Here is a 26,897-nt window from a genome sequence, read left to right as displayed (position 1 = left end):
ATACAGGGACTGCTCTACTTACGAACGAGTTAGGTTCCAGAGGTCCGTTCGTAAGTCGATTTGTGCGCAAGGCCCAAATTAGCTCCTGTCGGTTCCAAACATGTCGAACGTTGCACACGCCGGAGCCCGCCGCAGCCCGCTGATGTGTTTACCAGACGTCCCGTAGAGTTGCTTGCGATGAAAAACTGCTCGCTTCGAGGCGCTTCCCCCCACTTCCCCCGCCTCCCCCACCCTCCCCCCCCCCCCCCCCCCACCCCGCGGCCGATCGATGGCGCGGCCAGGCGCGGTGACCGTTCTGCCGCCCGTCGCGTGCGTCCAGTCGGACAGGAAGGACGCGCAGGGCAACGCGGGGTCCAGCGGTTTCGAGGTCATCGTCTCCAAGCAGCTCAAGGGGCGGCAGATGTCCAAGGAGATGGCCGAGTTCATCAGAGACCGGTAATGGCGGCGCACCGGCGCTGAGGGCCCGTCGCCCAATCAGAACGCGAGTGTGGCTCTCTGTGTGTGTCTGTGGGTCTCTGTGCATGTCTGTAGGTCTCTGTGTGTGTCTGTGGGTCTCTGTGTGTTTGTGGGTCTCTGTGTGAGTCTATGGGTCTCTGTGTGTCGTCTGTGGGTCTCTGTGCGTGTCTGTGGCTCTCTGTGTGTGTCTGTGGGTCTCTGTGCGTTGTCTGTGGGTCTCTGTGTGTGTTTGTGGGTCTCTGTGTGTGCCTGTGGGTCTCTGTGTGTGTCTGTGGGTCTCTGTGTGTGCCTGTGGATCTCTGTGTGTGTCTGTGGGTCTCTGTGCGTTGTCTGTGGCTCTCTGTGTGTGTCTGTGGGTCTCTGTGCGTTGTCTGTGGGTCTCTGTGTGTGTTTGTGGGTCTCTGTGTGTGCCTGTGGGTCTCTGTGTGTGTCTGTGGGTCTCTGTGTGTGCCTGTGGATCTCTGTGTGTGTCTGTGGGTCTCTGTGCGTTGTCTGTGGGTCTCTGTGTGTGTCTGTGGGTCTCTGTGCGTTGTCTGTGGGTCCCTGTGTGTGTCTGTGGGTCTCTGTGTGTGTCTGTGGGTCTCTGTGTGTGTATGTGGGTCTCTGTTTGTGTCTGTGTGTGTCTGTGGGTCTCTGTGTGTGTCTGTATGTCTCTGTGCATGTATGTGGGTCTCTGTGCGGTGTCTGTGGGTCTCTGTGTGTGTTTGTGGGTCTCTGTGTGTGTCTGTGGATCTCTGTGTGTGTCTGTGGGTCTGTGTGTGTCTGTGGGTCCCTGTCTGTGTCTGTCGGTCTCTGTGTTTGTATGTGGGTCTCTGTGCATGTCTGTGCATCTCTGTGTGTGTCTGTGGGTCTCTGTGTGTGTCTGTGTGTCTCTGTGTGTGTCTGTGGGTCTCTGCGTGTGTCTGTGGGTCTCTGTGTGTGTCTGTGGGTCTCTGTGTGTGTCTGTGGGTCTCTATGTGTGTCTGTTGGTCTCTGTGTGTGTATGTGGGTCTCTGTGCATGTCTGTGGTCTGTGTGTGTGTCTGTGGATCTCTGTGTGTGTCTGTGGGTCTGTGTGTATCTGTGGGTCTCTGTGTGTGTCTGTGGGTCTCTGCGCGTGTCTGTGGGTCTTTGTGTGTGTCTGTGGGTCTCTGTGTGTCTGTGGGTCTCTATGTGTGTCTGTTGGTCTCTGTGTGTGTATGTGGGTCTCTGTGCATGTCTGTGGTCTGTGTGTGTGTGTCTGTGGATCTCTGTGTGTGTCTGTGGGTCTCTGTGTGTATCTGTGAGTCTCTGTGTATGTCTGTGGGTCTTTGTGTGCGTCTGCGGGTCTCTGTGCGTTAGCTGTGGGTCCCTGTGCGTTGTCTGTTGGTCTCTGTGTGTGTCTGTGGGTCTATGTGTGTGTCTGTGGGTCTCTGTGTGTGTCTGTGGGTCTCTGTGTGTGTCTGTGGGTCTCTGTGTGTCTGTGGGTCTCTGTGTGTGTCTGTGGGTCTCTGTGTGTTTGTGGGTCTCTGTGTGTGTCTATGGGTCTCTGTGCGTGTCTGCGGGACTCTGTGCGTGTCTGTGGGTCTCTGTGCGTGTCTGTGCGTCTACATGTATGTCTGAGGGTCTGTGTGTGTCTGTGGTTCTCTGTGTGTCTCTGGGTCTCTGTGTGTGTCTGTGGGTCTATGTGTGTGTCTGTGGGTCTATGTGTGTGTCTGTGGGTCTCTGTGTGTTTCTGTGGGTCTCTGTGTGTGTCTGTTGGTCTCTGTGTGTGTCTGTGGGTCTCTGTGTGTTTCTGTGGGTCTCTGTGTGTGTCTGTGGGTCCCTGTGCGTGTCTGTGGGTCTATGTGCGGTGTCTGTTGGTCTCTGAAGTGTCTGTGGGTCTCTGTGCGTTGTCTGTGGGTCCCTGTGTGTGTCTGTGGGTCTCTGTGTGTGTCTGTGGGTCTCTGTGTGTGTGTGGGTCTCCGTGTGTGTCGGTGGATCTCCGTGTCTGTCTGTGGGTCTCTGGGTGTGTCTGTGGGTCTCTGTGTGTGTCTGTGGGTCTCTGTATGTGTCAATGGGTCTCTGTGTGTGTCTATGGGTCTATGTGTGTGTCTGTGGGTCTCTGTGCGTCATCTGTGGGTCTCTGTGCGGTGTGTGTGGGTCTCTGTGTGTGTCTGTGGGTCTCTGTGCGTGTCTGTGGGTGTCTGTGCATGTCTGTGGGTCTCTGTGCATGTCTATGGGGCTCTGTGCAGTGTCTGTGGGTCTCTGTGTGTTTGTGGGTCTCTGTGCGTGTCTGTGGGTCTCGGTGCGGTGGCTCTGGGTCTCTGTGTGTGTCTGTGGGTATCTGTATGTGTCTGTGGGTCTCTGTGCGTGTCTGTGGGTCTCTGTGCGTGTCTGTGGGTCTCTGTGCGGTGTCTGTGGGTCTCTGTGTGTGTCTGTGGGTCTCTGTGAGTGTCTGTGGCGCTATGTGGGTTGTCTGTGGGTCTCTGTGTGTGTCTGTGGGTCTCTGTGTGTGTCTGTGGGTCTCTGTGTGTCTGTGGGTCTCTGTGTGTGTCTGTGGGTCTCTGTGTGTTTGTGGGTCTCTGTGTGTGTCTATGGGTCTCTGTGCGTGTCTGCGGGACTCTGTGCGTGTCTGTTTGTCTCTGTGCGTGTCTGTGGGTCTACATGTATGTCTGAGGGTCTGTGTGTGTCTGTGGTTCTCTGTGTGTCTCTGGGTCTATGTGTGTGTCTGTGGGTCTATGTGTGTGTCTGTGGGTCTCTGTGTGTTTCTGTGGGTCTCTGTGTGTGTCTGTTGGTCTCTGTGTGTGTCTGTGGATCTATGTGTGTGTCTATGGGTCTCTGTGTGTGTCTGTGGGTCTCTGTATGTGTCTGTGGGTCTCTGTGTGTGTCTGTGGGTCTCTGTGTGTTTCTGTGGGTGTCTGTGTGTGTCTGTGGGTCTCTGTGCGTGTCTGTGCGTCTATGTGCGGTGTCTGTTGGTCTCTGAAGTGTCTGTGGGTCTCTGTGCGTTGTCTGTGGGTCCCTGTGTGTGTCTGTGGGTCTCTGTGTGTGTCTGTGGGTCTCTGTGTGTGTGTGGGTCTCCGTGTGTGTCGGTGGATCTCCGTGTCTGTCTGTGGGTCTCTGGGTGTGTCTGTGGGTCTCTGTGTGTGTCTGTGGGTCTCTGTATGTGTCAATGGGTCTCTGTGTGTGTCTATGGGTCTATGTGTGTGTCTGTGGGTCTCTGTGCGTCGTCTGTGGGTCTCTGTGCGGTGTGTGTGGGTCTCTGTGTGTGTCTGTGGGTCTCTGTGCGTGTCTGTGGGTGTCTGTGCATGTCTGTGGGTCTCTGTGCATGTCTATGGGGCTCTGTGCAGTGTCTCTGGGTCTCTGTGTGTTTGTGGGTCTCTGTGCGTGTCTGTGGGTCTCGGTGCGGTGTCTCTGGGTCTCTGTGTGTGTCTGTGTGTCTCTGTATGTGTCTGTGGGTCTCTGTGCGTGTCTGTGGGTCTCTGTGCGTGTCTGTGGGTCTCTGTGCGGTGTCTGTGGGTCTCTGTGTGTGTCTGTGGGTCTCTGTGCGTGTCTGTGGCGCTATGTGGGTTGTCTGTGGGTCTCTGTGTGTTTCTGTGGGTCTCTGTGTGTGTCTGTGGTTCTCTGTGCGTGTCTATGGGTCTCTGTGCAAGTCTGTGGGTCTTCTTGTGTGTCTGTGGGTATCTGTGTTTGTCTGTGGGTCTCTATGTGTGTCTGCGGGTCTCTGTGCGTTAGCTGTGGGTCCCTGTGCGTTGTCTGTTGGTCTCTGTGTGTGTCTGTGGGTCTATGTTTGTGTCTGTGGGTCTCTGTGTGTGTCTGTGGGTCTCTGTATGTGTCTGTGGGTCTCTGTGTGTGTCTGTGGGTCTATATGTATGTGTGTGAGTCTGTGTGTGTCTGTGGGTCTCTGTGTGTGTCTCTGGGTCTCTGTGTGTGTCTGTCGGTCTATGTGTGTGTCTGTGGGTTTCTGTGTGTTTGTGGGTCTCTGTGTGTGTCTGTGCGTCTATATGTGTGTCTGTGGGTCTCTGTGTGTGTCTGTGGGTCTCTGTATGTGTCTGTGGGTCTATATGTATGTGTTTCAGTCTGTGTGTCTGTGGGTCTCTGTGTGTGTCTCTGGGTCTATGTGTGTGTCTGTGGGTCTATGTGTGTGTCTGTGGGTCTCTGTGTGTTTTTGTGGGTCTCTGTGTGTGTCTGTTGGTCTCTGTGTGTGTCTGTGCGTCTATATGTGTGTCTGTGGGTCTCTGTGTGTGTCTGTGAGTCTCTGTATGTGTCTGTGGGTCTCTGTGTGTGTCTGTGGGTCTCTGTGCAGTGTCTGTGGGTCTCTGTGCGTGTCTGGGTCTCTGTGCATGTCTGTGGGTCTCTGTGCGGTGTCTGTGGGTCTCTGTGTGTGTCTGTGGGTCTCTGTGTGTCTGTGGGTCTATATGTTTGTCTGTGGGTCTGTATGTCTCTGGGTCTTTGTCTGTGGCTCTGGGTCTCTGTGTGTCTGTCGGTCTATGTGTGTGTCTGTGGGTCTATGTGCGGTGTCTGTTGGTCTCTGAAGTGTCTGTGGGTCTCTGTGCGTTTTCTGTGGGTCCCTGTGTATGTCTGTGGGTCTCTGTGTGTGTCTGTGGGTCTCTGTGTGTGTGTGTGGGTCTCCGTGTGTGTCGGTGGATCTCCGTGTCTGTCTGTGGGTCTCTGGATGTGTCTGTGGGTCTCTGTGCGTTAGCTGTGGGTCCCTGTGCGTTGTCTGTTGGTCTCTGTGTGTGTCTGTGGGTCTATGTTTGTGTCTGTGGGTTTCTGTGTGTGTCTGTGGGTCTCTTCATGCGTCTGTGGGTCTGTGTGTGTGTCTGTGGGTCTCTGTGTATCTGTGGGTCTATATGTATGTGTGTGAGTCTGTGTGTGTCTGTGGGTCTCTGTGTGTGTCTCTGGGCCTCTGTGTGTGTCTGTGGGTCTATGTGTGTGTCTGTGGGTTTCTGTGTGTTTCTGTGGGTCTCTGTGTGTGTCTGTTGGTCTCTGTGTGTTTTTGTGCATCTATATGTGTGTCTCTGGGTCTCTGTGTGTGTCTGTGGGTCTCTGTGTGTTTGTGGGTCTCTGTGTGTGTCTATGGGTCTCTGTGCGTGTCTGTGGGTGTATATGTATGTGTATGAGTCTATGTGTGTCTGTGGGTCTCTGTGTATGTCTCTGGGTCTCTGTGTGTGTCTGTGGGTCTCTGTGTGTTTCTGTGGGTCTGTGTGTGTGTGTGGGTCTCTGTGCGTGTCTGTGGGTCTCTGTGCGTGTCTGTGGGTCTCTGTGTGTGTCTGTGGGTCTATATGTATGTCTGTGGGTCTGTGTGTGTCTGTGGGTCTTTGTGTGTGTCTGTGGGTCTCTGTGTGTGTCTGTGGGGCTATGTGGGTTGTCTGTGGGTCTCTGTGTGTTTCTGTGGGTCTCTGTGTGTGTCTGTGGTTCTCTGTGCGTGTCTGTGGGTCTCTGTGCAAGTCTGTGGGTCTCTGTGTGTGTCTGTGGGTCTCTGTGTTTGTCTGTGGGTATCTATGTGTGTCTGCGGGTCTCTGTGCGTTAGCTGTGGGTCCCTGTGCGTTGTCTGTTGGTCTCTGTGTGTGTCTGTGGGTCTATGTGTGTGTCTGTGGGTCTCTGTGTGTGTCTGTGGGTCTCTGTGTGTCTGTGGGTCTCTGTGTGTGTCTGTGGGTCTCTGTGCGTGTCTGTGGGTCTCTGTGTGTTTGTGGGTCTCTGTGTGTGTCTATGGGTCTCTGTGCGTGTCTGCGGGTCTCTGTGCGTGTCTGTGGCGCTATGTGGGTTGTCTGTGGGTCTCTGTGTGTTTCTGTGGGTCTCTGTGTGTGTCTGTGGTTCTCTGTGCGTGTCTATGGGTCTCTGTGCTAGTCTGTGGGTCTTCTTGTGTGTCTGTGGGTATCTGTGTTTGTCTGTGGGTCTCTATGTGTGTCTGCGGGTCTCTGTGCGTTAGCTGTGGGTCCCTGTGCGTTGTCTGTTGGTCTCTGTGTGTGTCTGTGGGTCTATGTTTGTGTCTGTGGGTCTCTGTGTGTGTCTGTGGGTCTCTGTATGTGTCTGTGGGTCTCTGTGTGTGTCTGTGGGTCTATATGTATGTGTGTGAGTCTGTGTGTGTCTGTGGGTCTCTGTGTGTGTCTCTGGGTCTCTGTGTGTGTCTGTCGGTCTATGTGTGTGTCTGTGCGTCTATATGTGTGTCTGTGGGTCTCTGTGTGTGTCTGTGGGTCTCTGTATGTGTCTGTGGGTCTCTGTGTGTGTCTGTGGGTCTCTGTGCAGTGTCTGTGGGTCTCTGTGCGTGTCTGGGTCTCTGTGCATGTCTGTGGGTCTCTGTGCGGTGTCTGTGGGTCTCTGTGTGTGTCTGTGGGTCTCTGTGTGTCTGTGGGTCTATATGTTTGTCTGTGGGTCTGTATGTCTCTGGGTCTTTGTCTGTGGCTCTGGGTCTCTGTGTGTCTGTCGGTCTATGTGTGTGTCTGTGGGTCTATGTGCGGTGTCTGTTGGTCTCTGAAGTGTCTGTGGGTCTCTGTGCGTTTTCTGTGGGTCCCTGTGTATGTCTGTGGGTCTCTGTGTGTGTCTGTGGGTCTCTGTGTGTGTGTGTGGGTCTCCGTGTGTGTCGGTGGATCTCCGTGTCTGTCTGTGGGTCTCTGGATGTGTCTGTGGGTCTCTGTGCGTTAGCTGTGGGTCCCTGTGCGTTGTCTGTTGGTCTCTGTGTGTGTCTGTGGGTCTATGTTTGTGTCTGTGGGTTTCTGTGTGTGTCTGTGGGTCTCTTCATGCGTCTGTGGGTCTGTGTGTGTGTCTGTGGGTCTCTGTGTGTATCTGTGGGTCTATATGTATGTGTGTGAGTCTGTGTGTGTCTGTGGGTCTCTGTGTGTGTCTCTGGGCCTCTGTGTGTGTCTGTGGGTCTATGTGTGTGTCTGTGGGTTTCTGTGTGTTTCTGTGGGTCTCTGTGTGTGTCTGTTGGTCTCTGTGTGTTGTTGTGCATCTATATGTGTGTCTCTGGGTCTCTGTGTGTGTCTGTGGGTCTCTGTGTGTTTGTGGGTCTCTGTGTGTGTCTATGGGTCTCTGTGCGTGTCTGTGGGTGTATATGTATGTGTATGAGTCTATGTGTGTCTGTGGGTCTCTGTGTATGTCTCTGGGTCTCTGTGTGTGTCTGTGGGTCTCTGTGTGTTTCTGTGGGTCTGTGTGTGTGTGTGGGTCTCTGTGCGTGTCTGTGGGTCTCTGTGCGTGTCTGTGGGTCTCTGTGTGTGTCTGTGGGTCTATATGTATGTCTGTGGGTCTGTGTGTGTCTGTGGGTCTTTGTGTGTGTCTGTGGGTCTCTGTGTGTGTCTGTGGGGCTATGTGGGTTGTCTGTGGGTCTCTGTGTGTTTCTGTGGGTCTCTGTGTGTGTCTGTGGTTCTCTGTGCGTGTCTGTGGGTCTCTGTGCAAGTCTGTGGGTCTCTGTGTGTGTCTGTGGGTCTCTGTGTTTGTCTGTGGGTATCTATGTGTGTCTGCGGGTCTCTGTGCGTTAGCTGTGGGTCCCTGTGCGTTGTCTGTTGGTCTCTGTGTGTGTCTGTGGGTCTATGTGTGTGTCTGTGGGTCTCTGTGTGTGTCTGTGGGTCTCTGTGTGTCTGTGGGTCTCTGTGTGTGTCTGTGGGTCTCTGTGCGTGTCTGTGGGTCTCTGTGTGTTTGTGGGTCTCTGTGTGTGTCTATGGGTCTCTGTGCGTGTCTGCGGGACTCTGTGCATGTCTGTGGGTCTCTGTGCGTGTCTGTGGGTCTATATGTATGTCTGAGGGTCTGTGTGTGTCTGTGGTTCTCTGTGTGTCTCTGGGTCTCTGTGTGTGTCTGTGGGTCTATGTGTGTGTCTGTGGGTCTATGTGTGTGTCTGTGGGTCTCTGTGTGTTTCTGTGGGTCTCTGTGTGTGTCTGTTGGTCTCTGTGTGTGTCTGTGGATCTATGTGTCTGTCTGTGGGTCTCTGTGTGTGTCTGTGGGTCTCTGTATGTGTCTGTGGGTCTCTGTGTGTGTCTGTGGGCCTCTGTGTGTTTCTGTGGGTCTCTGTGTGTGTCTGTGGGTGTCTGTGCGTGTCTGTGGGTCTATGTGCGGTGTCTGTTGGTCTCTGAAGTGTCTGTGGGACTTTGTGCGTTGTCTGTGGGTCCCTGTGTGTGTCTGTGGGTCTCTGTGTGTGTCTGTGGGTCTGTGTGTGTGTGTGCGTCTCCGTGTGTGTCGGTGGATCTCCGTGTCTGTCTGTGGGTCTCTGGGTGTGTCTGTGGGTCTCTGTGCGTCGTCTGTGGGTCTCTGTGCGGTGTGTGTGTGTCTCTGTGTGTGTCTGTGGGTCTCTGTGCGTGTCTGTGGGTATCTGTGCATGTCTGTGGGTCTCTGTGCATGTCTATGGGGCTCTGTGCAGTGTCTGTGGGTCTCTGTGTGTTTGTGGGTCTCTGTGCGTGTCTGTGGGTCTCGGTGCGGTGTCTCTGGGTCTCTGTGTGTGTCTGTGGGTCTCTGTATGTGTCTGTGGGTCTCTGTGCGTGTCTGTGGGTCTCTGTGCGTGTCTGTGGGTCTCTGTGCGGTGTCTGTGGGTCTCTGTGTGTGTCGGTGGGTCTCTGTGCGTGTCTGTGGGGCTATGTGGGTTGTCTGTGCGTCTCCGTGTGTGTCTGTGGGTCTCTGTGTGTGTCTGTGGTTCTCTGTGCGTGTCTGTGGGTCTCTGTGCAAGTCTGTGGGTCTCTGTGTGTGTCTGTGGGTCTCTGTGTTTGTCTGTGGGTCTCTATGTGTGTCTGCGGGTCTCTGTGCGTTAGCTGTGGGTCCCTGTGCGTTGTCTGTTGGTCTCTGTGTGTGTCTGTGGGTCTCTGCGCGTGTCTGTGGGTCTCTGTGTGTGTCTGTGGGTCTCTGTGTGTCTGTGGGTCTCTATGTGTGTCTGTTGGTCTCTGTGTGTGTATGTGGGTCTCTGTGCATGTCTGTGGTCTGTGTGTGTGTGTCTGTGGATCTCTGTGTGTGTCTGTGGGTCTCTGTGTGTATCTGTGAGTCTCTGTGTATGTCTGTGGGTCTCTGTGTGCGTCTGCGGGTCTCTGTGCGTTAGCTGTCGTTCCCTGTGCGTTGTCTGTTGGTCTCTGTGTGTGTCTGTGGGTCTATGTGTGTGTCTGTGGGTCTCTGTGTGTGTCTGTGGGTCTCTGTGTGTCTGTGGGTCTCTGTGTGTGTCTGTGGGTCTCTGTGCGTGTCTGTGGGTCTCTGTGTGTTTGTGGGTCTCTGTGTGTGTCTATGGGTCTCTGTGCGTGTCTGCGGGACTCTGTGCATGTCTGTGGGTCTCTGTGCGTGTCTGTGGGTCTATATGTATGTCTGAGGGTCTGTGTGTGTCTGTGGTTCTCTGTGTGTCTCTGGGTCTCTGTGTGTGTCTGTGGGTCTATGTGTGTGTCTGTGGGTCTCTGTGTGTTTCTGTGGGTCTCTGTGTGTGTCTGTTGGTCTCTGTGTGTGTCTGTGGATCTATGTGTCTGTCTGTGGGTCTCTGTGTGTGTCTGTGGGTCTCTGTTTGTGTCTGTGGGTCTCTGTGTGTGTCTGTGGGTCTCTGTGTGTGTCTCTGGGTCTCTGTGTGTGTCTGTCGGTCTATGTGTGTGTCTGTGGGTTTCTGTGTGTTTGTGGGTCTCTGTGTGTGTCTGTGCGTCTATATGTGTGTCTGTGGGGCTATGTGGGTTGTCTGTGGGTCTCTGTGTGTTTCTGTGGGTCTCTGTGTGTGTCTGTGGTTCTCTGTGCGTGTCTGTGGGTCTCTGTGCAAGTCTGTGGGTCTCTGTGTGTGTCTGTGGGTCTCTGTGTTTGTCTGTGGGTCTCTATGTGTGTCTGCGGGTCTCTGTGCGTTAGCTGTGGGTCCCTGTGCGTTGTCTGTTGGTCTCTGTGTGTGTCTGTGGGTCTATGTTTGTGTCTGTGGGTCTCTGTGTGTGTCTGTGGGTCTCTGTGTGTCTGTGGGTCTATATGTATGTCTGTGGGTCTGTGTGTCTGTGGGTCTTTGTCTGTGGGTCTGTGGCTCTGGGTCTCTGTGTGTCTGTCGGTCTATGTGTGTGTCTGTTTGTCTCTGTGCATGTCTGTGGTCTGTGTGTGTGTCTGTGGATCTCTGTGTGTGTCTGTGGGTCTGTGTGTATCTGTGGGTCTCTGTGTGTGTCTGTGGGTCTCTGCGCGTGTCTGTGGGTCTCTGTGTGTGTCTGTGGGTCTCTGTGTGTCTGTGGGTCTCTATGTGTGTCTGTTGGTCTCTGTGTGTTTATGTGGGTCTCTGTGTGTCTGTGGGTCTCTATGTGTGTCTGTTGGTCTCTGTGTGTGTATGTGGGTCTCTGTGCATGTCTGTGGTCTGTGTGTGTGTGTCTGTGGATCTCTGTGTGTGTCTGTGGGTCTCTGTGTGTATCTGTGAGTCTCTGTGTATGTCTGTGGGTCTCTGTGTGCGTCTGCGGGTCTCTGTGCGTTAGCTGTCGTTCCCTGTGCGTTGTCTGTTGGTCTCTGTGTGTGTCTGTGGCTCTATGTGTGTGTCTGTGGGTCTCTGTGTGTGTCTGTGGGTCTCTGTGTGTCTGTGGGTCTCTGTGTGTGTCTGTGGGTCTCTGTGCGTGTCTGTGGGTCTCTGTGTGTTTGTGGGTCTCTGTGTGTGTCTATGGGTCTCTGTGCGTGTCTGCGGGACTCTGTGCATGTCTGTGGGTCTCTGTGCGTGTCTGTGGGTCTATATGTATGTCTGAGGGTCTGTGTGTGTCTGTGGTTCTCTGTGTGTCTCTGGGTCTCTGTGTGTGTCTGTGGGTCTATGTGTGTGTCTGTGGGTCTATGTGTGTGTCTGTGGGTCTCTGTGTGTTTCTGTGGGTCTCTGTGTGTGTCTGTTGGTCTCTGTGTGTGTCTGTGGATCTATGTGTCTGTCTGTGGGTCTGTGTGTGTCTGTGGGTCTCTGTATGTGTCTGTGGGTCTCTGTGTGTGTCTGTGGGTCTCTGTGTGTTTCTGTGGGTCTCTGTGTGTGTCTGTGGGTGTCTGTGCGTGTCTGTGGGTCTATGTGCGGTGTCTGTTGGTCTCTGAAGTGTCTGTGGGACTTTGTGCGTTGTCTGTGGGTCCCTGTGTGTGTCTGTGGGTCTCTGTGTGTGTCTGTGGGTCTGTGTGTGTGTGTGGGTCTCCGTGTGTGTCGGTGGATCTCCGTGTCTGTCTGTGGGTCTCTGGGTGTGTCTGTGGGTCTCTGTGTGTGTCTGTGGGTCTCTGTATGTGTCAATGGGTCTCTGTGTGTGTCTATGGGTCTATGTGTGTGTCTGTGGGTCTCTGTGCGTCATCTGTGGGTCTCTGTGCGGTGTGTGTGTGTCTCTGTTTGTGTCTGTGGGTCTCTGTGCGTGTCTGTGGGTATCTGTGCATGTCTGTGGGTCTCTGTGCATGTCTATGGGGCTCTGTGCAGTGTCTGTGGGTCTCTGTGTGTTTGTGGGTCTCTGTGCGTGTCTGTGGGTCTTGGTGCGGTGTCTCTGGGTCTCTGTGTGTGTCTGTGGGTCTCTGTATGTGTCTGTGGGTCTCTGTGCGTGTCTGTGGGTCTCTGTGCGTGTCTGTGGGTCTCTGTGCGGTGTCTGTGGGTCTCTGTGTGTGTCGGTGGGTCTCTGTGCGTGTCTGTGGGGCTATGTGGGTTGTCTGTGCGTCTCCGTGTGTGTCTGTGGGTCTCTGTGTGTGTCTGTGGTTCTCTGTGCGTGTCTGTGGGTCTCTGTGCAAGTCTGTGGGTCTCTGTGTGTGTCTGTGGGTCTCTGTGTTTGTCTGTGGGTCTCTATGTGTGTCTGCGGGTCTCTGTGCGTTAGCTGTGGGTCCCTGTGCGTTGTCTGTTGGTCTCTGTGTGTGTCTGTGGGTCTATGTTTGTGTCTGTGGGTCTCTGTGTGTGTCTGTGGGTCTCTGTGTGTGTCTCTGGGTCTCTGTGTGTGTCTGTCGGTCTATGTGTGTGTCTGTGGGTTTCTGTGTGTTTGTGGGTCTCTGTGTGTGTCTGTGCGTCTATATGTGTGTCTGTGGGTCTCTGTATGTGTCTGTGGGTCTATATGTATGTGTTTGAGTCTATGTGTGTCTGTGGGTCTCTGTGTGTGTCTCTGGGTCTCTGTGTGTGTCTGTGGGTCTATGTGTGTGTCTGTGGGTCTCTGTGTGTTTTTGTGGGTCTCTGTGTGTGTCTGTTGGTCTGTGTGTGTGTCTGTGCATCTATATGTGTGTCTGTGGGTCTCTGTGTGTGTCTGTGGGTCTCTGTATGTGTCTGTGGGTCTCTGTGTGTGTCTGTGGGTCTCTGTGCAGTGTCTGTGGGTCTCTGTGCGTGTCTGGGTCTCTGTGCATGTCTGTGGGTCTCTGTGCGGTGTCTGTGGGTCTCTGTGTGTGTCTGTGGGTCTCTGTGTGTCTGTGGGTCTATATGTTTGTCTGTGGGTCTGTATGTCTCTGGGTCTTTGTCTGTGGCTCTGGGTCTCTGTGTGTTTGTGGGTCTCTGTGTGTGTCTGTGCGTCTATATGTGTGTCTGTGGGTCTCTGTATGTGTCTGTGGGTCTATATGTATGTGTTTGAGTCTATGTGTGTCTGTGGGTCTCTGTGTGTGTCTCTGGGTCTCTGTGTGTGTCTGTGGGTCTATGTGTGTGTCTGTGGGTCTCTGTGTGTTTTTGTGGGTCTCTGTGTGTGTCTGTTGGTCTGTGTGTGTGTCTGTGCATCTATATGTGTGTCTGTGGGTCTCTGTGTGTGTCTGTGGGTCTCTGTATGTGTCTGTGGGTCTCTGTGTGTGTCTGTGGGTCTCTGTGCAGTGTCTGTGGGTCTCTGTGCGTGTCTGGGTCTCTGTGCATGTCTGTGGGTCTCTGTGCGGTGTCTGTGGGTCTCTGTGTGTGTCTGTGGGTCTCTGTGTGTCTGTGGGTCTATATGTTTGTCTGTGGGTCTGTATGTCTCTGGGTCTTTGTCTGTGGCTCTGGGTCTCTGTGTGTCTGTCGGTCTATGTGTGTGTCTGTGGGTCTATGTGCGGTGTCTGTTGGTCTCTGAAGTGTCTGTGGGTCTCTGTGCGTTTTCTGTGGGTCCCTGTGTGTGTGTGTGTGGGTCTCCGTGTGTGTCGGTGGATCTCCGTGTCTGTCTGTGGGTCTCTCGATGTGTCTGTGGGTCTCTGTGCGTTAGCTGTGGGTCCCTGTGCGTTGTCTGTTGGTCTCTGTGTGTGTCTGTGGGTCTATGTTTGTGTCTGTGGGTCTCTTTGTGTGTCTGTGGGTCTCTTTATGCGTCTGTGGGTCTGTGTGTGTGTCTGTGGGTCTCTGTGTGTGTCTGTGGGTCTATATGTATGTGTGTGAGTCTGTGTGTGTCTCTGGGTCTCTGTGTGTGTCTGTGGGTCTTTGTGTGTGTCTGTGGGTTTCTGTGTGTTTCTGTGGGTCTCTGTGTGTTTCTGTTGGTCTCTGTGTGTGTTTGTGCATCTATATGTGTGTCTCTGGGTCTCTGTGTGTGTCTGTGGGTCTCTGTGTGTTTGTGGGTCTCTGTGTGTGTCTATGGGTCTCTGTGCGTGTCTGTGGGTGTATATGTATGTGTGTGAGTCTATGTGTGTCTGTGGGTCTCTGTGTGTGTCTCTGGGTCTCTGTGTGTGTCTGTGGGTCTATGTGTGTGTCTGTGGGTCTCTGTGTGTTTCTGTGGGTCTGTGTGTGTGTGGGTCTCTGTGCGTGTCTGTGGGTCTCTGTGCGTGTCTGTGGGTCTCTGTGTGTGTCTGTGGGTCTATATGTATGTCTGTGGGTCTGTGTGTGTCTGTGGGTCTTTGTGTGTGTCTGTGGGTCTCTGTGTGTGTCTGTGGGTCTATATGTGTGTCTGTGGGTCTCTGTGTGTTTCTGTGGGTCTCTGTGTGTGTCTATATGTATGGCTGTGGGTCTGTGTGTATGTGGGTCTTTGTGTGTGTCTCTGGGTCTCTGTGTATGTCTGTGGGTCTATGTGTGTGTCTGTGGGTCTCCGTGTGTGTCTCTGGATCTCCGTGTCTGTTTGTGGGTCTCTGGGTGTGTCTGTGGGTCTCTGTGTGTGTCTGTGGGTGTCTGTGCATCGTCTGTGGGTCTCTGTGCGGTGTCTGTAGGTCTTTATGTGTCTGTGGGTCTCTGTGCGTGTCTGTGGGTCTCTGTGCATGTCTGTGGGTCTCTGTGCATGTATGTGAGTCTCTGTGTGTGTCTGTGGGTCTATATGTTTGTCTCTGGGTCTCTGTGTGTGTCTGTGTGTCTCTCTGTGTTTGTGGGTCTCTGTGTGTGTCTATGGGTCTCTGTGCGTCGTCTGTGGGTCTCTGTGCGTGTCTGTGGGTCTCTGTGTGTGTCTGTGGGTCTATATGTATGTGTGTGAGTCTATGTGTGTCTGTGGGTCTCTTTGTGTTTCTGTGGGTCTCTGTGTGTGTCTGTTGGTCTCTGTGTGTGTCTGTGCGTCTATATGTGTGTCTGTGGGTCTCTGTGTGTGTCTGTGGGTCTCTGTGTGTCTGTGGGTCTCTGTGTGTCTGTGGGTCTCTGTGTGTTTGTGGGTCTCTGTGTGTGTATGTGGGTCTCTGTGCGTGTCTGTGGGTCTCTGTGCGTGTCTGTGGGTCTCTGTGTGTGTCTGTGGGTCTATATGTATGTCTGTGGGTCTGTGTGTGTCTGTGGGTCTTTGTGTGTGTCTCTGGGTCTCTGTGTGTGTCTGTAGGTCTATGTGTGTGTCTGTAGGTCTCTGTGCATTTCTGTGGGTCTCTGTGTTTGTCTGTGGGTCTATATGTACGGCTGTGGATCTGTGTGTGTCTGTGGGTCCTTGGGTGTGTTTCTGGGTCTCTGTGTATGTCTGTGGGTCTATGTGTGTGTCTGTGGGTCTCTGTGTGTTTCTGTGGGTCTCTGAGTGTGTCTGTGGGTCTCTGTGCGTGTCTGTGGGTCTATGTGCGGTGTCTGTGGGTCTCTGTCTGTGTCTGTGGGTCTCTGTGTTTGTCTGTGGGTCTCCGTGTGTGTCTCTGGATCTCCGTGTCTGTCTGTGGGTCTCTGGGTGTGTCTGTGGGTCTCTGTATGTGTCAATGGGTCTCTGTGTGTGTCTATGGGTCTATGTGTGTGTCTGTGGGTCTCTGTGCGTCGTCTGTGGGTCTCTGTGCGGTGTCTGTGGGTCTTTGTGTGTCTGTGGGTCTCTGTGCGTGTCTGTGGGTCTCTGTGCATGTCTGTGGGTCTCTTTGCATGTATGTGGGTCTCTGTGCAGTGTCTGTGGGTCTCTGTGCGTGTCTGGGTCTCTGTGCATGTCTGTGGGTCTCTGTGCGGTGTCTGTGGGTCTCTGTGTGTGTCTGTGGGTCTCTGTGTGTCTGTGGGTCTATATTTATGTCTGTGGATCTGTGTGTCTGTGGGTCTTTGTCTGTGGCTCTGGGTCTCTGTGTGTCTGTCGGTCTATGTGTGTGTCTGTTTGTCTCTGTGTGTTTCTGTGGGTGTCTGTGTGTGTCTGTGGGTCTCTGTGCGTGTCTGTGTGTCTATGTGCGGTGTCTGTTCGTCTCTGAAGTGTCTGTGGGTCTCTGTGCATTGTCTGTGGGTCCCTGTGTGTGTCTGTGGGTCTCTGTGTGTGTCTGTGGGTCTCTGTGTATGAGTGTGGGTCTCCGTGTGTGTCGGTGGATCTCCGTGTCTGTCTGTGGGTCTCTGGGTGTGTCTGTGGGTCTCTGTGTGTGTGTGTGGGTCTCTGTATGTGTCAATGGGTCTCTGTGTGTGTCTATGGGTCTATGTGTGTGTCTGTGGGTCTCTGTGTGTTTGTGGGTCTCTGTGCGTGTCTGTGGGTCTCGGTGCGGTGTCTCTGGGTCTCTGTGTGTGACTGTGGGTCTCTGTATGTGTCTGTGGGTCTCTGTGCGTGTCTGTGGGTCTCTGTGCGTGTCTGCGGGTCTCTGTGCGGTGTCTGTGGGTCTCTGTGTGTGTCTGTGGGTCTCTGTGCGTGTCTGTGGGGCTATGTGGGTTGTCTGTGGGTCTCTGTGTGTTTCTGTGGGTCTCTGTGTGTGTCTGTGGTTCTCTGTGCGTGTCTGTGGGTCTCTGTGCAAGTCTGTGGGTCTCTGTGTGTGTCTGTGGGTCTCTGTGTTTGTCTGTGGGTCTCTATGTGTGTCTGCGGGTCTCTGTGCGTTAGCTGTGGGTCCCTGTGCGTTGTCTGTTGGTCTCTGTGTGTGTCTGTGGGTCTATGTTTGTGTCTGTGGGTCTCTGTGTGTGTCTGTGGGTCTCTGTGTGTCTGTGGGTCTATATGTATGTCTGTGGGTCTGTGTGTCTGTGGGTCTGTGGCTCTGGGTCTCTGTGTGTCTGTCGGTCTATGTGTGTGTCTGTTTGTCTCTGTGTGTTTTTGTGGGTCTCTGTGTGTGTCTGTGGGTCTCTGTGCGTGTCTGTGGGTCTATGTGCGGTGTCTGTTGGTCTCTAAAGTGTCTGTGGGTCTCTGTGCGTTGTCTGTGGGTCCCTGTGTGTGTCTGTGGGTCTCTGTGTGTGTCTGTGGGTCTCTGTGTGTGTGTGTGGGTCTATATGTATGTCTGTGGGTCTGTGTGTGTCTGTGGGTCTTTGTGTGTGTCTCTGGGTCTCTGTGTGTGTCTGTGGGTCTATGTGTGTGTCTGTAGGTCTCTGTGCATTTCTGTGGGTCTCTGTGTTTGTCTGTGGGTCTATATGTACGGCTGTGGGTCTGTGTGTCTGTGGGTCTTTGGGTGTGTTTCTGGTTCTCTGTGTATGTCTGTGGGTCTATGTGTGTGTCTGTGGGTCTCTGTGTGTTTCTGTGGGTCTCTGAGTGTGTCTGTGGGTCTCTGTGCGTGTCTGTGGGTCTATGTGCGGTGTCTGTGGGTCTCTGTCTGTGTCTGTGGGTCTCTGTGTTTGTCTGTGGGTCTCCGTGTGTGTCTCTGGATCTCCGTGTCTGTCTGTGGGTCTCTGGGTGTGTCTGTGGGTCTCTGTATGTGTCAATGGGTCTCTGTGTGTGTCTATGGGTCTATGTGTGTGTCTGTGGGTCTCTGTGCGTCGTCTGTGGGTCTCTTTGCGGTGTCTGTGGGTCTGTGTGTCTGTGGGTCTCTGTGCATGTCTGTGGGTCTTTGTGCATGTCTGTGGGTCTCTTTGCATGTCCGTGGGTCTCTGTGCAGTGTCTGTGGGTCTCTGTGCGTGTCTGGGTCTCTGTGCATGTCTGTGGGTCTCTGTGCGGTGTCTGTGGGTCTCTGTGTGTGTCTGTGGGTCTCTGTGTGTCTGTGGGTCTATATTTATGTCTGTGGATCTGTGTGTCTGTGGGTCTTTGTCTGTGGCTCTGGGTCTCTGTGTGTCTGTCGGTCTATGTGTGTGTCTGTTTGTCTCTGTGTGTTTCTGTGGGTGTCTGTGTGTGTCTGTGGGTCTCTGTGCGTGTCTGTGTGTCTATGTGCGGTGTCTGTTGGTCTCTGAAGTGTCTGTGGGTCTCTGTGTGTGTCTGTGGGTCTCTGTGTGTGAGTGTGGGTCTCCGTGTGTGTCGGTGGATCTCCGTGTCTGTGGGTCTCTGGGTGTGTCTGTGGGTCTCTGTGTGTGTGTGTGGGTCTCTGTATGTGTCAATGGGTCTCTGTGTGTGTCTATGGCTCTATGTGTGTGTCTGTGGGTCTCTGTGTGTTTGTGGGTCTCTGTGCGTGTCTGTGGGTCTCGGTGCGGTGTCTCTGGGTCTCTGTGTGTGTCTGTGGGTCTCTGTATGTGTCTGTGGGTCTCTGTGCGTGTCTGTGGGTCTCTGTGCGTGTCTTCGGGTCTCTGTGCGGTGTCTGTGGGTCTCTGTGTGTGTCTGTGGGTCTCTGTGCGTGTCTGTGGGGCTATGTGGGTTGTCTGTGGGTCTCTGTGTGTTTCTGTGGGTCTCTGTGTGTGTCTGTGGTTCTCTGTGCGTGTCTGTGGGTCTCTGTGCAAGTCTGTGGGTCTCTGTGTGTGTCTGTGGGTCTCTGTGTTTGTCTGTGGGTCTCTCTGTGTGTCTGCGGGTCTCTGTGCGTTAGCTGTGGGTCCCTGTGCGTTGTCTGTTGGTCTCTGTGTGTGTCTGTGGGTCTATGTTTGTGTCTGTGGGTCTCTGTGTGTGTCTGTGGGTCTCTGTGTGTCTGTGGGTCTATATGTATGTCTGTGGGTCTGTGTGTCTGTGGGTCTTTGTCTGTGGGTCTGTGGCTCTGGGTCTCTGTGTGTCTGTCGGTCTATGTGTGTGTCTGTTTGTCTCTGTGTGTTTCTGTGGGTCTCTGTGTGTGTCTATGGGTCTCTGTGTGTGTGTGTGTGGGTCTCCGTGTGTGTCGGTGGATCTCCGTGTCTGTCTGTGGGTCTCTGGGTATGTCTGTGGGTCTCTGTGTGTTTCTGTGGGTCTCTGTATGTGTCAATGGGTCTCTGTGTATGTCTGTGGGTCTATGTGTGTGTCTGTGGGTCTCTGTGTGTTTCTGTGGGTCTCTGAGTGTGTCTGTGGGTCTCTGTGCGTGTCTGTGGGTCTATGTGCGGTGTCTGTGGGTCTCTGTCTGTGTCTGTGGGTCTCTGTGTTTGTCTGTGGGTCTCCGTGTGTGTCTCTGGATCTCCGTGTCTGTCTGTGGGTCTCTGGGTGTGTCTGTGGGTCTCTGTATGTGTCAATGGGTCTCTGTGTGTGTCTATGGGTCTATGTGTGTGTCTGTGGGTCTCTGTGCGTCGTCTGTGGGTCTCTGTGCGGTGTCTGTGGGTCTCTGTCTGTGTCTGTGGGTCTCTGTGTTTGTCTGTGGGTCTCCGTGTGTGTCTCTGGATCTCCGTGTCTGTCTGTGGGTCTCTGGGTGTGTCTGTGGGTCTCTATATGTGTCAATGGGTCTCTGTGTGTGTCTATGGGTCTATGTGTGTGTCTGTGGGTCTCTGTGTGTTTCTGTGGGTCTCTGAGTGTGTCTGTGGGTCTCTGTGCGTGTCTGTGGGTCTATCTGCGGTCTCTGTGGGTCTCTGTCTGTGTCTGTGGGTCTCTGTGTTTGTCTGTGGGTCTCCGTGTGTGTCTCTGGATCTCCGTGTCTGTCTGTGGGTCTCTGGGTGTGTCTGTGGGTCTCTGTATGTGTCAATGGGTCTCTGTGTGTGTCTATGGGTCTCTGTGTGTTTGTGGGTCTCTGTGTGTGTCTGTGGGTCTCTGTGCGTGTCTGTGGGTCTCTGTGCGTGTCTGTGGGTCTCTGTGTGTGTCTGTGGGTCTATATGTATGTCTGTGGGTCTGTGTGTGTCTGTGGGTCTTTGTGTGTGTCTCTGGGTCCCTGTGTGTGTCTGTGGGTCTATGTGTGTCTGTAGGTCTCTGTGCATTTCTGTGGGTCTCTGTGTTTGTCTGTGGGTCTATATTTATGTCTGTGGATCTGTGTGTCTGTGGGTCTTTGTCTGTGGCTCTGGGTCTCTGTGTGTCTGTCGGTCTATGTGTGTGTCTGTTTGTCTCTGTGTGTTTCTGTGGGTCTCTGTGTGTGTCTGTGGGTCTCTGTGCGTGTCTGTGGGTCTATGTGCAGTGTCTGTTGGTCTCTGAAGTGTCTGTGGGTCTCTGTGCATTGTCTGTGGGTCCCTGTGTGTGTCTGTGGGTCTCTGTGTGTGTCTGTGGGTCTCTGTGTGTGTGTGTGGGTCTCCGTGTGTGTCGGTGGATCTCCGTGTCTGTCTGTGGGTCTCTGGGTGTGTCTGTGGGTCTCTGTGTGTGTGTGTGGGTCTCTGTATGTGTCAATGGGTCTCTGTGTGCGTCTATGGGTCTATGTGTGTGTCTGTGGGTCTCTGTGTGTTTGTGGGTCTCTGTGCGTGTCTGTGGGTCTCGGTGCGGTGTCTCTGGGTCTCTGTGTGTGTTTGTGGGTCTCTGTATGTGTCTGTGGGTCTCTGTGCGTGTCTGTGGGTCTCTGTGCGTGTCTGTGGGTCTCTGTGCGGTGTCTGTGGGTCTCTGTGTGTGTCTGTGGGTCTCTGTGTGTGTCTGTGGGGCTATGTGGGTTGTCTGTGGGTCTCTGTGTGTTTCTGTGGGTCTCTGTGTGTGTCTGTGGTTCTCTGTGCGTGTCTGTGGGTCTCTGTGCAAGTCTGTGGGTCTCTGTGTGTATCTGTGGGTCTCTGTGTTTGTCTGTAGGTCTCTATGTGTGTCTGCAGGTCTCTGTGCGTTAGCTGTGGGTCCCTGTGCGTTGTCTGTTGGTCTCTGTGTGTGTTTGTGGGTCTATGTTTGTGTCTGTGGGTCTCTGTGTGTGTCTGTGGGTCTCTGTGTGTCTGTGGGTCTATATGTATGTCTGTGGGTCTGTGTGTCTGTGGGTCTTTGTCTGTGGGTCTGTGGCTCTGGGTCTCTGTGTGTCTGTCGGTCTATGTGTGTGTCTGTTTGTCTCTGTGTGTTTCTGTGGGTCTCTGTGTGTGTCTGTGGGTCTCTGTGCGTGTCTGTGGGTCTATGTGCGGTGTCTGTTGGTCTCTAAAGTGTCTGTGGGTCTCTGTGCGTTGCCTGTGGGTTCCTGTGTGTGTCTGTGGGTCTCTGTGTGTGTCTGTGGGTCTCTGTGTGTGTGTGTGGGTCTCCGTGTGTGTCGGTGGATCTCCGTGTCTGTCTGTGGGTCTCTGGGTATGTCTGTGGGTCTCTGTGTGTGTCTGTGGGTCTCTGTATGTGTCAATGGGTCTCTGTGTATGTCTGTGGGTCTATGTGTGTGTCTGTGGGTCTCTGTGTGTTTCTGTCGGTCTCTGAGTGTGTCTGTGGGTCTCTGTGCGTGTCTGTGGGTCTATGTGCGGTGTCTGTGGGTCTCTGTCTGTGTCTGTGGGTCTCTGTGTTTGTCTGTGGGTCTCCGTGTGTGTCTCTGGATCTCCGTGTCTGTCTGTGGGTCTCTGGGTGTGTCTGTGGGTCTCTGTATGTGTCAATGGGTCTCTGTGTGTGTCTATGGGTCTATGTGTGTGTCTGTGGGTCTCTGTGCGTCGTCTGTGGGTCTCTGTGCGGTGTCTGTGGGTCTTTGTGTGTCTGTGGGTCTCTGTGCGTGTCTGTGAGTCTCTGTGCATGTCTGTGGGTCTCTTTGCATGTCTGTGGGTCTCTGTGCAGTGTCTGTGGGTCTCTGTGTGTGTCTGTGAGTCTCTGTGTGTGTCTGCAGGTCTCTATGTGTATCTATGGGTCTTTGTTTGTGTCTGTGGGTCTCTGTGTGTATCTGTGGCTCTCTGTACGTGTCTGTGGGTCTCTGTGTGTATCTGTGGCTCTCTGTGTGTGTCTGTAGGTCTTTGTGTGTGTCTGTGGGTCTCTACACGTGTCTGTGGGTCTCTTTGTGTGTCTGTAGGTCTTTTTGTGTGTCTGTGGGTCTCTATGCGTATCTGTGGGTCTCTGTGTGTGTCTCCGGGTCTCTGTGTGTGTCTTTCGGTCTCTTTGTGTATTTGTGGATCTCTGTGTGTGTCTGTGGGTCTCTGTACGTGTCTGTGGGTCTCTGTGTGTGTCTGTGCGTCTCTGTGTGTGTCTGTGGGTCTCTGTGTGTATCTGTGGCTCTCTGTGTGTGTCTGTGGGTCTCTGTGTGTATCTGTGGCTCTCTGTGTGTGTCTGTAGGTCTTTGTGTGTGTCTGTGGGTCTCTACACGTGTCTGTGGGTCTCTATGCGTGTCTGTGGGTCTCTGTGTGTGTCTGCAGGTCTCTGTGTGTGTCTTTCGGTCTCTTTGTGTATTTGTGGATCTCTGTGTGTGTCTGTGGGTCTCTGTGTGTCTGTCGGTCTCTGTGTGTGTCTGTGAGTCTCTGTGTGTATCTGTGGGTCTATGTGTGTGTCTGTGGGTCTCTGTGTGAGTCTGTGGGTCTCTCTGTGTGTCTGTGGGTCTCTGTGCCTTGTCTGTGGGTCTCTGTGCATTGTCTATGGGTCTGTGTGTGTATGTGGGTCTCTGTGTGTGTCTGTGGGTCTCTCTGTGCGTCTGTGGGTCTCTGTGTGTGTCTGTATGTCTCTGTGTGTGTCTGTGGGTCCCTGTGTGTTTCTGTGGGTATCTGTGTGTGTCTGTGGGTCCCTGTGTGTGTCTGTGGGTCTCTGTGTGTGCCTGTGGGTCTCTGTGTGTGTCTGTGGGTCCCTGTGTGTGTCTTTGGGTCTCTGTGTGTGTCTGTGGGCCCTGTGTGTGTCTGTGGGTCTCTGTGTGTGTCTGTGAGTCTCTGTGTGTGTCTGTGGGTCTATGTGTGTGCCTGTGGGTCTCTCTGTTAGTCTAGGGGGTCTTATCGGTGAGTGAAATAAGTATATAAATACAACCTAATCCTTCATTGCTTCAGGCTCCTTCCCACCACTCCCTAAGAGGCACATTTTGTACTTGTCGCTGGTAATTTTAATTAACGAGATCAAAACGTCTATTTTGGTCGGTTCGATGCCGAGCATCAAATCAAACTCTCTCTCTCTCTCCTCTTCACATCACCACGTGGAGACAGCGGCGTGCCTACATCTTGTTACAGGATGTTTTCCGCCTCGCCCTGGTATACAGGAGGTTCGTGGGTTCGATCCCGACCCCTGTCGCCTCCTGTATATTTGACGTGCGCGTGTTTTCTCTCTCTCTCTCTCCTGTGGTCGAGTGGATTTTTCTCCGGGCCATGCGGTTTTCCCCTCCACGTTTAGAATCGACGTCAGCGCATTCAGAGTATTTGGCTGCTGTCTGTAAATGTCCACTTGATCCACTGCGCTTAGCTATGTGTGATAGCTGGGTCACTTATGAATAAGGGCAGTCCAGGCACTGCTCTACTTGCGAACGAGTTAGGTTGCAGAGGTCTGTTCGTAACTTTTCTCCTGTCGATTCGAAGCATGTCGCGTGGCATATGCACTAAACACGGGGGAATGGCTTTAAAAGTTGTATAATCTCCTGTAGATTTATATGCCACTGGTTCTTCACGTTCTGCAGATGTAGATGTCCCTGGTTCTTCACGTTGTATAGATGAAAATGCCACTAGTTCTTCACGTTCTGCAGATGTAGATGCCACTGGTTCTTCACGTTCTGTAGATGTAGATGCTACTGGTTCTTCACGTTCTGCAGATGTAGATGCCACTGGTTCTTCACGTTCTGCAGATGTAGATGCCACTGGTTCTTCACGTTCTGCAGATGTAGATGCTACTGGTTCTTCACGTTCTGCAGATGTAGATGCCACTGGTTCTTCACGTTCTGCAGATGGAGATGCCACTGGTTCTTCACGTTCCGCAGATGTAGATGCCACTGGTTCTTCACGTTTTGCAGATGTAGATGCCACTGGTTCTTCACGTTCCACAGATGTAGATGCCACTGGTTCTTCACGTTCTGCAGATGATACCACTGGTTCTTCACCTTCTGCAGATGTAGATGCTACTGGTTCTTCACATTCTGCAGATATAGATGCCACTGGTTCTTCACATTCTGCAGATGTAGATGCCACTGGTTCTTCACGTTCTGCAGATGTAGATGCCACTGGTTCTTCACGTTCTGCAGATGTAGATGCCACTGGTTCTTCACGTTCTGCAGATGTAGATGCCACTGGTTCTTCACGTTCTGCAGATATAGATGCCACTGGTTCTTCACGTTCTGCAGATGTAGATGCCACTGGTTCTTCACGTTCTGCAGATGTAGATGTCACTGGTTCTTCACGTTCTGCAGATGTAGATGCCACTGGTTCTTCACGTTCTGCAGATGTAGATGCCACTGGTTCTTCACGTTCTGCAGATGTAGATGCCACTGGTTCTTCACGTTCTGCAGATATAGATGCCACTGGTTCTTCACGTTCTGTAGATGTAGATGCCACCACCGATATCTATTGTGCGGCGGTTAAACTTGCGACTTTTGGTTCAAACAGGCAACTGGACATACGGACAGGCTTGTTCGTAACTCTGAAAGTTCGTATGTCGAATGTTCGTAAGTAGAGGAGTCCCTGTACAGCTCAGTGGGCCTTACCCGGTAAAATAAACAATCGTTTAGTTTTAGTTTCCATCTGCTGCTCCTGCTCATGTTGCCCCATCGCAAGCGATTAATTATCTGTAACGGCTCGTCGTTACGTAACGCTATGGGGGGGCTTAAGTCACGCATGGGCTCCGCCCGTGTGAGCTGATCGTGAGCTTCCGTCAGTTGCCCGAGATCAAGATCACCCCGTGTCGCCTTCCTCAGGCTGCTGGGGCAAGTGTTGGTTAGCGAGCAGCAGCGCCTATGAAGGCCCGGCACGGTGGCACACGAGGGGGTGGGCGGCCGACACCGTGCCCGGCTGTGATTTGTCTCCCCAGTGGCGATGTTTTAAACACACCGCACCAGGTACTCATTTGAGGCCGAGTCGACCTAGGGGCAGGCCCAGGGACCGGTTCGGGATAATCGTCACCGGTGTTGGTGGCCGTGAGCGGGAACCGAACTCGGGCCGCCGGGATGCGGGGGGGGGGGGGGGGGGGTTCGTGGCGCGGCGCGCTGACCGCCTGCGTCTGCACCCTCCACTCGCACGGTCGGCCTGTAACAAACAGCACAGGCACATCCGCCTCGCTTAACGAGCGAGATACGTTCCGAGAAAACGTCGCTCGGTAGGCGAAAAAACTCGGCGAGCGATGGTCTTTTTGTTTTCCCCATTGACGCACCGTTGTTAAAAGCTGCGCGTCGTTTCGGCTACCAGAAATGTTTCGCATCGATCCCGTTGGCAAGCGATGAGCGGATCGCGCGATCCCATTGGTTAGTAGAGCGTCGTGTGGCTAATGTCTGCGCGATTCGTTTCTCCCCCCCCCCCCCCCCCCTCCGTAACACGCGTACAGGATACGGATCGAGGAGGAATACGCCAAGAATTTGTCCAAGATGTCACAGAGCCCCCTCGCGCTGCAGGAGGAAGGGTAAGGATACCCCCAACCAACCACCACCACCAGGGCCTTCAACACCCCTGCACCATCGCCTCCTTCCCCTGCTGCCACATCTCATTCCTTTTCCAAACCCGATTAACTAGCGGCCGTACTACCGCGCCCCCCCACCCTTCCCGTATTTTTGCCGTTTTGCACAGTGGTCGGTAAGCAATGTCAGGCGCCTAGGCGAAGGGCGCCTTTACAAATGCGCCAGAGACTGGAATAGGGCCCGTCCGGAGTGGGGAGTGCGGTAAGACCGGGGACAAACCACGCCATGTAGGCCCCCCCCCCCCCGATACCTTCTAACTGACGTCGAACCACGGGGGGTGGCCCCCCCGAAGCACGGGGCCTGGGGCGGTCTACCTGAATCGTCGTAAACCTAGTGACGGCTCTGCTCACCACGACCAACATCGCCCTATGAGTTTTATTGTTACGATTATCACTCCGCTTGTTTACACAGGAAATGCTCGCTGAGTCTCGAGCCTCTGGTGAGCGCCACGGTGGCGGCAAGATGTTAACTACCTCGCCTGGTATACAGGAGGTCGTGGGTTCGATCCCGACCCTGACTGCTGTACATTTGGAGTTTGCGTCTCTCTCTCTGTCTCTCCCCGTGGCCTCGTAAAAATTTTTCCGGGTCCTCCGGTTTTCCCCTCCACATTTAGAATAAGCCTGCTTTCAGAGTTATTTGGCCACTATACATGTTCACGTGATGATAATCCACTTGGTTGAGCTATCATTCGTGGCCAGGTCGCTTCTGAAAAAGAGCTACATAGCTCAGTGGGTCTTACCTTGTAAAGTAAATTAAATTTTGTTTCATATGGCAGGCTTTTGCCAAGTTTTCGCAGCAGGGGGCGATCCCAATTGAGTAGAATTTGCAGCATTGGGTTTGTTCTTGGCCAATGCCGGCTCCGTTGTTTTGACTTTATCGATGGGAAGGAAAAACGGAGAACGTGGAGGAAACCCACGCAGAACAGGGGGAGAGAGAATCTGAATCGAAAATCTTTATTCATCCTGGAGGAATCCAATGGGCTGTGAAGCTCTTCTTCACAGACGTCCGAACTCCACGCGGAAAGCCGCCTGACTCGGCAATCAAACCCCGGGACGGCCAAATGAGACGGAACGTAGGGGGATGGTCAGTAGACCAATGAGACAAAACCGAACGAGGTAGCACGCACGACAACAAACGGGCAATACAAATGAGACGTAATGGTATGAACACAAGGCGGGTGCGGATGAGGAGGACCGCACCGAGGACACGGCTTACAACAGGTGGACAATACGACCGAGACGGAGATAATGAATTGGACAGAACCAACCAGGTAGACAGGATAAACGAGGGGGCGAGGTGCTGGCCACCCACCCTCTCGCCTGGCACGCAGGAGGGTCGTGGGTTCGATCCCAACCCTTGACGCCTGCTGTATTTTTGGAGTTTTCCGTGTCTCTCTCCCCGTGGTCGCGTGGATTTTTTCCCGGCTCCTCCGGTTGTTTCCCTCCACGTTTAGGATGGACGTCGCGCGTTTAGAGTATTCGGCTGCTGTAAATTCCCGCACGATGAGCCACTTCGTTGAGCTGTCATTTGTGTTAGCCCAGGTCGTTCGTGCCAAAGAGCTACGTAGCTCAGTGGGGCCTTACCTGGTGAAATAAAAAAAACAACAACAATAGATTCACGAGAGATGTGCAGTAGGAAAGGGGTGCTGGAGTAGGCACAGACGGGGTGGACTAGACCAGTGCTCTTCATTAAGAGGCCACTGGCGGGCTCCCGGTGACCTTTAGTGCGGCCCCCCCTGACAAATACTTAAACTTGTGACAACACCTCCCCCCATCATCGTCATCGTGCTGCTGTGACAAACCCCCCAATTGTTTCAAATGTGTGGCGGCCTCCTCCTCGCACTGCTGCTCGCTAACAGCACTTGTCCCAAGTCGCAGCCCTACTGCGTTCAGGAGACAGAACCACGGAGCA

General features: G+C 53.5%; 1 protein-coding gene across 1 annotated transcript in view; it reads left to right on the top strand.

Moving 5' to 3' along the window:
• The window catches only part of LOC116955189 (growth arrest-specific protein 7-like), a 117,739-nt gene that overhangs the window by 81,503 nt on the left and 9,339 nt on the right, over positions 1 to 26,897 (top strand). Inside the window, exons 7-8 of the mRNA XM_076052858.1 lie at positions 320 to 435; positions 24,857 to 24,931. Of these exons, the coding sequence (XP_075908973.1) occupies positions 320 to 435; positions 24,857 to 24,931 (191 nt within the window). The remainder of the gene's footprint in view (positions 1 to 319; positions 436 to 24,856; positions 24,932 to 26,897) is intronic.

This window comes from Petromyzon marinus, chromosome 58, assembly GCF_048934315.1.
Source record: "Petromyzon marinus isolate PM22_M1 ecotype Great Lakes invasive population chromosome 58, UKy_Petmar_22M1.pri1.0, whole genome shotgun sequence".
Classification (NCBI taxonomy): Eukaryota; Metazoa; Chordata; class Hyperoartia; order Petromyzontiformes; family Petromyzontidae; genus Petromyzon; species Petromyzon marinus.
The sequence above is the reverse complement of the archived record's forward strand: the minus strand, read 5'-3'. Positions and strand labels throughout refer to the sequence as shown.